Genomic DNA, 10,209 nt, shown 5'->3' with positions numbered 1-10,209 from the left:
TGGAAGAGTTTGAGGAGGATTTGTGTGAATTCTTCTTTAAATGCTTGCTGGAATTCAACAGCGAAGCCATGAGGTCCTGGACTTTTCTTTGTTAGGAGGTTTTTGATTACTGATTCAATCCGCCCACTTGTTATACATCTGTTCACATTTTCTATTGCTTCGTGATTCAATCTTGGTGAGTTGTGTATTTCTAGGAATTTATCTATTTTACCTAGATTCTCCAATTTGTTGGCATAAATTTTTTGCATAGTATTCTCTTATAGTCCTTTTTATTTGTGTGAAATCGCTCATAACATCTCCTCTTTAATTCCGATTTTAGTTATTTGAGTCTTCTCTCTTTTTTTTCAGTCAGTCTAGCTCAAGGTTTTTCAATTTTGTTGATTTTTTTCAAAGAACCAATTCTTTGTTTTGTTGATTTTCCTCATTTTTTTTTTGTCCTCTATTTTGTTGATCTCTGCTCTAATCTTTATTTTCCTTCTGCTAACCTTGGATTTAGTTTATTCTTTTTTTTCCTAGTTCCTTAAGGTGTAAGGTTAAGTTGTTGATTTGAGATCTTTCTTCTTTTTTAATGTCAATGTTTACAATTGTAAATTTCCCTCTTAGTACTGCTTTTGCTGCATTCCATAAGTTTTGGTGTGTTGTGTTTTCATTATCACTTGTGTCAAGATATCAAGATATTTTCTAATTTCTCTTGCGATATCTTCTTTGATCCATTGGTTGCTTAAGAGTCGTTGCTAAATTTTCATGTATTTCTGGATTTTTCAGTTTTCCTTCTGCTACTGATTTCTAGTTTTATTCCATTTGGATGGGAAAAGATACTCTGTGTGACTTCAATCTTTTAAAATTTATTATAACTTGTTTTGTGGCCTAGCATATCCTAGAGGATGTTACACGTACACTTGAGAAAAATGTGTATTCTGCTGTTGTTGTGTGGAGTGTTCTGTATATATCTGTTAGTCCAATTGGTCTATAGTGTTGTTCAAGTCCTCTGTTTTCTTATTGGTCTTCTGTCTGGTTTTTCTATTGTTTGTTGAAAGTGGGGTATTGATTCTCCTGCTATATTGTGTTGCTGTCTATTTCTTCCTTTCATTTTGTCAATGTTTGCTTCATATATTTAGGAGCTCTGATGTTTGGTGCATATATATTTCTAATTGTTGTATCATCTTGGTGAATTGAATGGCATTTTTTGGTCATACAGTTTGCATTTTATAAAGGCAAATATATCCATCCTTATTTTACGACTTCTGGGTTTTCTGTCTTATTTAGAGAGGCCTTGCCCACTACAATATCAAGAAATAAATTAACAACTTCTTTCTTCTAGATCATTTGTGTTTTTTATGTTTTAACATTTGATCTAGCCAGAGGTCCAAACACCCATTACTTAATGTGGACTTGAGCCTTTGACACTCTGAACTGACTGTGTTCCCCCACATAAGTGCAGACCCCTTAGCTCTCTCCCTCTTGTGTGGTCTGCCTGGCTTAGCCTTGTCTTACTGTTGGCCTCTTTTCCTGCTCTTCTACCAAAATCTGAACAATTATTTAGGTGTTCCCTCCCACCTCCAGAGAGGTTCGTCTCCTGATGTTGCTGGCTCTCCGTATCTGTTAAGTAAATTGTGAGTTTCAGTCAACATTTTGTCGTGGCCTAGCACAGTGCCTGGACAGTGTAAATACATAATAAATATTGATTAAATGGTTACATAGAAGATTGCTGTGACCTGGGTTGCACACACATCCTGAGGAGGTAAAGGTAGACTCAGAGACAAGAAGATGAGGGATTTGCATGTCACACTCAAGGTTGGGCCAGGTCAGCCACTCTTTAATGTCACCTAGGGAGGCGGCCTGGCTTGGGAAGGTGAACGGCTGAACCCAGAGAGGCAGTTATTTTTGCGTGGGATTCATCACCTTTCCCATGAAGAGGGGAATGTTGGTGCTTTCATCTTTGACAATGACTAAGAGGGGCCTGTCGAACCTGATGGTCAGATGCCTATACCAGCCGCTGTCTCTCAAAGGAGTGTTCCCAGACAGTTCTGACCCATTCTCATCGATGGTCAATGCAGCCATATGCAGGGCCTGGAGGGAAGAGAGAACAGAGGCCTGTTTGAGGCAGAGACAGGCTGCACAGCCCCATCACCCAGCCTGGGAGCAAGGCCCAATGTGGAAGGAGCTGTGCTGGGAGCTCAAGGAAGGGCTCCCTCCAGGGCCCCGTTGAGGACCTGAGTCTTTCTAGCATTTCCTTGGTTTAAAAACCAAAACAATGACAAACAAGCAGAATCACCAGCTGGGTGTCTACCATTTGAGCATTTTTATTAAAGAACCACAAGATTCACAACTGAATCATCATGGTGTAGTGAAAGAAAATGAATTTCCATGACAGAGACCTGGGTTCAAATCCCACTTTTCCCACTAACTGTGTCACTTCAAGGAGATGACAAGACTTCTTGAATCCTCAGTTTCCTAAGTAGGAAAATCAGAGCTATGCAATATGATCACTCAAGGCCACTATGGTGCTTCACCCCACTCAGTATAGTTGCTCAATAAATGTGCATCTATGTGCATACGTGCCTGTGCTTGTGTGAGAAGTGTACTTGTATGTATGTGTAAACGAAGACAACAAAATTGAAGATCTTTACTTGGTAACTGTGGGGGTCAATCAATTCATCACACCTACTTACCCAGCCCCATCCCAGACTCCTCGCTTAACCTTTCACTTCCTCGGGGACTGGTCTCTTCCTTGTCCCTCAATACCATGCTCAGGCCTCTCTCATCAACTGGCCTGTCCCTCCCCATCCTCGTGCACCTTCCCTGTGAGGGGCACACCGAAATTTCTCCACCTCCTCAAGGCCGTTGCCTGACTGCACCAGCGCACCCTCACTTCTCCTCCCTCAGCAACACCCTCAGCCTCCCTGGGAAACAGCCCACAACCTCAGGAGGAGAAGATGTTCTTCACTTCATCCTCCTTGGCACGTCTCTTGTTTCTAGTAGCAGATTTTAAGCTCCTTGGGGACGAGGACTGTGACGGGCACCTTCACAGCACCTAGTCCACAACCAGGTACTCACTTTACTGTCATTGACCTGCAGTTGTCTCTTTGGTCACCTTGAATTCTCCTGAATAAATGGCATCTCAGCTGAAATCGCTCGTTAACTCGGACTCAGTGATTCGCCAATTGCTCCCAGCGTCACAGGACGCCGGGGCCAAATGTCCTCTGACATCCCCGAGCCAGGGCCTGTCTTTGTAAGGATGGTTCCTTCAAGGCCCAGAGAAGGGAAGGCCCTGAATGAAGACAAGACAGAGGGAGAGGCTCACCACCTCAGAGGAGGCCCCTACAATGCCCGAAGCCCGTGAGGCGCCTCCTGCACTCAGTCCTCTGACCGCACTCCAGTCTGGGTGACTCCAGTGCCGGTCCTCAGAGGACCTCCATCTGCAGGTGTGTTTGTTTGCTCACACTCACCCCTGAGCTGTGGCCTCCGGACACACTCTGACCTACAGACAGAGGGACAAACTCACCTTGGACACCACCAGGGCTGCTTCCTCAGTGATCCCCAAGAGGTCAGCCTGGTTGCTGAAGACCTTGGTGATGCCCAGGTTGCCCAGGACCTTTATCAGATCGTAGGTTCCAGAAATGGACAGTTTGGGCAAACGTAAATTGGCGAACCTGTCACAATGGTTAGAAAACAAAGGAGTTTCAGAGCATTGAAAGTGTTCCCTTTCTGGTCATTTCTCCCACTTAGTGCCACGAGGATGTGAGGTGAGCCTGTGTTTATTCTACTTTTAGCTCCTCCACACCTGTGTCAGAGAATGTTGGGATCACAGGAACCGTCTTGTCCTGCAAAGCCTCTCAAATGCCACCTCCTCTGAGAAGCCCTCCAGACGGCTCCAGCTGTCCTCTGGGAAGCACACTGTCCTGCAGGGTTCTGTCACCCCCAGAGTGGGAATTCTCTGGGCCAGAATCCAAGGGGAACATGGGGTGTGGTGTCAGGTTCTGAGTGACATTTTATGGTGAATGACGAGGGACTCTAGGGCTGATTTTCAGGTCTTGTCTTCCAAGGGAACAAAGTGTGGCCCCAGGAGGGTTTGACATGTGAGCTGACTGGCGTTTGGGCTCTGTCTGACCCGTTCTGTCAACCCCTCCTTGCTCTGTTCACTCAGCCTCTGGTGCAGGAACAAGGAGTTGGGTGGGAAGAGGTAGTAAAACTTCTATTCTTTTATTTTTTGGTGAGGAGGATTGGCCCTGAGCTAACACCCATTGCCAATACTCCTCTTTTTCCTTGAGGAAGATTGTCACGGAGCTAACATCTGTGCCAGTCTTCCCCTATTTTGTATGTGGGACGCCTCCACATCATGGCCTGACGAGCGGTGTTGACCCACGCCCGGAATCCAAACCCTCGAACCCGGGGCCACCGAAGCTGAGCACGCGAACCTAACCACTATGCCACTGGGCCGCCCCTTCTATTCATTTTTTTAACCTCATACTTTATATTTTCCTTTTCGTTTCATAATGTATATAATAGAATAGTACAGGGGGCATGGGCATTTTATGAATACAGAGATATGCACTAACGTGGGGTCCATGCTCACGTATTACTTCACTACGGCAGACCCAGTCAAATCACACTGATCTAGTGACAGAGGAACCTGAACGCCCTCAAACCTTCACTTTTCTGGCCTCTCCGAGCAGCTTCCCCTGCCCAGCCATGACTTTCCATCCTCTAACTCCACGTCAACTGCTCCCCTGCCGGGAAGCCCACCTCTTCCTTCTCGGTTCTCCCACGGCGTGTGTTGGTGTTGCTCGCCCTGCACTGGGCCCGGGCACTGGGGAGGGGCAGTGTCCATGCTGGGGAGGAAGTCCCCAGGGACAGGACTCTGGCCTCCTCACCTGTGGGCCTGTCCCTCCCACGGAGCCCGGCTGGTCTCCCTGAACTGACGCTGGCCTCTGTCTGGAAGCACAAGGTCGTGCACAGTGGCTGTGGCCCACGGGATGTGGGTCCACCCTCCCACCCTCTGGCCAGGCCTCGTGTGGCAGCTCCCGGGTCAGCCCTGGGCTGGGAATCACCGTCGGTCAATGAGTCTGAGGATGTTGAAGAGGTGCTTCTCAGAGAGCATGTCCTCCAGCTGCTGCATCTTCCCGGGGTCGGGCATGATCAGGAAGGCGGTGACCTTGCCCTGGTAATGCTGCAGCAGGACGCAGGAGGAGAGCACATCGATGCGGCGCACGTCAAACAGGCCCAGGCAGTTGATCGTGAGAACCTTGACGGTGGTCTTCTTGTCCACTTGGAAGTCTTCTTCCATCAAGTGCCCAGCCTCAAATTTATCCTTCCATTTGCCTGGAGAGAGGTGAAGATGTACATCAGCTGGGGGTGGGAAGAAGGTGTAGATAGGTGTGCTAGAGAAGGGAGCCCTGAGGCCCCCTGGTAAGACGCTTCTCTCTGAGCCTCAGCATTACCATCCATAAAATGGGGCTAAAATGAACCCATCAGGCTCCCGAAGGGCTTTGTGAGGATAATCTGAAGCCAGAGGAGGAACCAGAATTTCTGTATCACAGACACTAAACGGCGCTAACCTGGGTGCACAGAGCAGGCACTTTTCCTGTGATTTTATGTTTATTTATGGATGGCCTGAGGATGATTAATGAAACTTATTGGGGCCAGTTGGAAGCTTCCCAAGGCAAACTTGGCACCTCTTTGCCTGAGGTTCCCTGCACCTTGTTAGCGGGCAGTTCAAATCATTCAGGGAGATCACTCTTGTTCTTACCCTGATGGCCTTTTCCTGGACCAACACGTGAAATGTGGACGCCTGGGCAGTTCCCCTCTGCTAGACCAACAGAACGTCACCATCCTGCCAAGTCAGGATGGGCAGAGCCCCAGGGACCCCGAGCCCAATTTTCTCATTGGACGGGAGATGGAGATGGAGGCTGGAGAGGCGATGAGGCCCACCTCAAGCCCACAGCAGAGCTGGGACCTAGATGTGCTGACTCTGGCTCGGCCCTCTCCATCACACTGTTGCCTCAAGAGCAAGAAGCCAACAGTGTGAGGGAAGCAGCCCCTGGCCTTGACTCTCCCCTCCCCTACCCCCGGCTATTCCTGTGGACTGTTTAAACTGCCTGAGGATGCCCTCTGGGGCCCACAGGTTCCTGACAGTGTCAGCACTCAGAGGGAGGAAGGCTGAGACTCAAGTTTGGTTGAGCACCTACTATGTGAATGTATAGTCCGTATTCTTTGTAACTTGTTTTTTGAAAGTATAAAAATCTGACAAGGAGAACATCATTACATCCATGTTACAGAGAGGAAACTAGAAACTCCAAGTGGTAAAATGACTTGCCCACAGTCAAACAGCTAAGAAGTGATAGAGGCAGGATTTGAACCCTGGTTTTCTGACTCCAAAGCTGTCACTGTCTCTACTACACTAGAACTGTCAGAAGTGTGTCCCATAAAACTCTTCCCTTCATATACTCTACTAACATTTGTTTTTCTGGATCTCTATTTTGGGAGACATTGCTTATTGTACGTCCCTCCCTGGTAGGGATTTATAACACACATTAAGACATTAAAGGCACTGAGAAGTCCTGCAGAGAAGACAATGATTTGACTGTTGAACCCATCACTCCCTAACTTTAATGGATCATGGAAGGTATTTTAATGGCTGTGTGTATAGAATTGAGTAACACATGCTGAGATGCACTGCCATATCCTATCTTAGACTGCCAAGGAGATTTAAAGACTGTTTGTGAATATTTTTGGATGTTCCCATTTGAAACAGCTCAGGCTGGTGGTAAAACCTACCGTGAAAGAAAATGTAATTCACCAGAGCAAGACTTGTGTCGTTGTCAAGCTCATTGACCAAATCCACCATTTTTCCTTGGGTTCTCTTCTCTATAAACTTGTTGATCTCTTTCTTGGCCTCTTCAATGTTCCCAAAGTTGATGGAGAAGGCTTGTGAGTGGTACAGCTTTCTGACATCCTCTAAAAATTTATGCACTTGCTTCAGATTCTCATCAATGAGTAGTATATTGCTGGTGGTCAGCTGCAACTCATCACCTGGCTGGTTGAGGCTGTCGAGGAGATGTTGTAAGCCTTTGTGGATATCAGTCTGAACTGTCTCCTTGAAATTGAAATTGAGGCCCTGGGGGATCTGGATGTGAGTGGCACCTTTGGTCCCCAGGGAGAGAATCGCAAAGGCTATAGTGATGCTCACTGGGGAGAAGAAGATGTTGGTGGTGTAGGACTCACGGGCCAGCTCATGGTACAGGCTGAAGTCGAGGTCAGCCAGGTTGGGGGTTATGTTGGGGAGGGGTGGGTGCTGACGGAGATTTTGATCATGCTCTGATGCTTGCAGGGTGCCAGGCACCAGGCAGCACAGGCCTGCCAGCAGGAGGAGGCCCCACGTGATGGAGGATGGCATTGTCCTGCAAGAGAACGAATGGGCACCAAGCCCAAGTCAGGCCACAAGAGGAGTCCCTACGCCACTGATCAGCACCATGGAGAGCAACCACAGTTTCTCAAACAGCTACTATGTGCCAGGCCTGTGCCAAGCACTTTCTGCATCATCACCACTGAAAGACTGAGAACAATAGCAAAGACTTTGATGGTGCTCACCATATGCCAAGCTCCCTTCTAAACACTTGACTGTCTTAACTCGTTGCCCTCTTGTAACAATCCCATGACGTAGGTCACATGACAAGTCTCGATTTACAGATGAGGGGCCAAAGCTCCAAGAAGTTAAGTCACTTATCCAAGGTCACAGAGCAGTAAAGTAGCAGGACCAGAATCACCCAGCCAGGTAGTCTGGGTCTCGAATCCATGCTCTTGACGGCTCCACTAACATTAGCAATGACCTCGCTGTGCAAGTCCCACAGCCCTTATTTTACAAAAGAGGAAACTGAGGCACAAGAATCATACTGTCCATGCACACGATTACCCAGGAGGCAGGGATGATTGGGTCTGGAGCAGCCCTCGGAGGGCTGCCATTGAAGCCTGTTATTTAACAGACAGAGGCACTGTTGCCCAGAAAGGGAAGGATCCTGCCCAATGACACACAGCCAGAACCCAGCGGGGCTGTGAGGAACCCCATCCTGGCTGATTTGGTGCAGACTCTCCCTGACTCCACATACTTCGTCCCTCTCCCTCAGCGACTACAGCCCTCACCTTACAGGCCACTTGAGCCTGGAGCTGATTATCATCTGATCCTCCAACGTCCTGGGCCTGGGAATGCTGTTGAAAAATATCACACGAGAGCTCTCACCCTCGAGGCATCGCAGACGCTAACTTTGTCTCATGGGGTGTCTTGTTATCTTGCTGTTACACACTGTGAAAAGTAAGGCTTGGTGAGTTTCAGCAACTTGCTCAAGGCCACACAGCCGGTCAAGCAGAGCGGGGACAGACAACTCTCTCTGCTTCTGGTCTGGGGCTCTGTGTACGAGGGTGTTCCCCTGATAACCGCCCCCTGAGGCGGGATCTTGGTAGCTTCTCAAGGCCTGGCACTTGGGGAGTCAGGTGTCCCAGGCTCAGTACTGTTGACATTCTGGGCTGGGGAATTCTGTGCTGTGGGGCGCTGTCCTGTGCATTGTAGGATGTGTGGCCTCCTAGAGAAAACTAGATGCCAGTAGCAACCTCTCAACCCCCAGGTGTGACAATCAAAAATTCTCCAGACATTACCCAGCTTCCCCTGGTGTCAAAGTGCCCTGTGGAGGTCCCCTGATGAGGAGGAGGGCTCAGAGCACGAGGCCCACGTGAGCCTCCTCCTCTCAGGTTGGACAGACTTTTCTCATTTCAGAGTGAATTTGGCTCAAGTGAGTCCCAGCTGATTTGCTCATGGGGGCCAAAGTGCTCTTTAGACCTAGTCAGTTTGGGGTGTCCATTCTTCTTGGGTGGGGGCCCTGTCTGGGGATGCCAGGATTCTGCTGTGGGGTGTTGTGCCAGGCCTTCAGGAGACCACGGCAAATGTCCTCACCTGTCGCCTTGGGAGCTCGGATGCCCCAGTTGTCCTTCTAGCAGTGGGAGCTTAATGACAACCCCCTCTGAGTGCCAGCGGTGTCCCCACGAAACCCTCACACCCACCCACAGCCCTTACAAGCCTCTCCTGAGGTAGCTCTATGGTAAGTCTCAGGTCCTAGCCCCCTAATTGTCTGCAGTCCCTGCAGGCAGCTCACCCACCCCCCTGGGCACCACCTGCCCCCAAGCCCTGGGCTTAGATGACAGGGGCCTCGGAGATGCTGGTCCCTCCAGTGACACAGAGTGATGTGGCAGGAGGAGGAAAAGCATGATATTTAGCTTCAGACAGATCCGGCCTCTGATCTGCCTCTGTCACTTACCAGCTGTGGACCCAGGACAACATTTTAATCACTCTGAGCCTCCTCTCTGAAATGAGATTGTTGGGAGGAATGAACGAAGTCAGTCTAGTCATCAAAGCTCACAGCCAGAAGGGATCTGAGACGTCAGCTCTTTGGGGGAAGAGGGTGGTGGGTTTCGCAAAGGAAAGCTTTCAGGACCAGTGAGGAGTCAAAGGATGGGAGATGGGGCCATGAACCCAGATAAGAAAGGGGAGGAGGTGACAGAAAAGATAGCAGGGTTATCTGAGGAGTTAATGAACACACCTCAATCTTTCAGAGGAGGAATCCCAACAAAGAGTTCAAGGCCGGGGGTCCACTGTGCAGGAGGTGGGGGCTTGAGAGCAGACAGGGGAGACTATGGCCGTCCTCTGGAAATCTGGGGAACAGGCCATCATGGGGGAAACTAAAGGGCTTCTGCTTTCTCCAGCGAGATAGTTAAGTGGTGGGGCGTGGAATCTACAAGGCAAGGTCAAAGACTCTGCCTCTGCTGGAGTTGGAAAGAGCCAAGTGAGAAAGAAGGACCCTGAGGCAGAGAAGCACGTTGGAGAATAGAGGGCCCTCCAAGGGGACGTGTCCCTGCCTTCTGCAGGTTGGAGAGACACGGGTGAAGATCACCAAGACCACGGGGTCCTGTCCAAACTGGGGAGGCTGGGAGAAGGAGAAAAGTAACCCCAGTGCAGCCCCGCCCACCAGCATGGATCATTATAGCGGGCCTACTATGTGCTGGGAGTGTTTGAATGAGGCAATTGCATCCTCCTGGCTGACTGCTGAGTGGCACAGCAGAGGCTTGGCTGCCCGCCTTCGAGTCCTGACCCTGGCAGATCAGAGCCAGACCTGTCTGTGCCTCAGTTTTCTCCCCTGTCAAGAGGAGCTAATCATCCTAGCT

General features: G+C 49.3%; 1 protein-coding gene across 1 annotated transcript; it reads right to left on the bottom strand.

Annotated features, from left to right (window-relative positions):
• Positions 1-1,878: 1,878 nt before the first annotated feature.
• On the bottom strand, positions 1,879-7,396 carry LOC147913881 (alpha-1-antitrypsin-like). Its single transcript, XM_087447751.1, has 4 exons — positions 6,778-7,396; positions 5,052-5,322; positions 3,506-3,653; positions 1,879-2,070 (listed from the first exon to the last, which is right to left on the bottom strand). Exons 1-4 carry the CDS (start codon positions 7,394-7,396, stop codon positions 1,879-1,881), a joined length of 1,230 nt encoding a protein of 409 aa, XP_087303877.1.
• Between the last annotated feature and the right edge of the window lie 2,813 nt (positions 7,397-10,209).

This window comes from Ceratotherium simum, chromosome 24 (genome assembly GCF_057802395.1).
Source record: "Ceratotherium simum simum isolate JZ-2026a chromosome 24, ASM5780239v1, whole genome shotgun sequence".
Lineage (NCBI taxonomy): Eukaryota > Metazoa > Chordata > Mammalia > Perissodactyla > Rhinocerotidae > Ceratotherium > Ceratotherium simum.
This window is presented reverse-complemented; position numbering and strand designations above follow the sequence as displayed.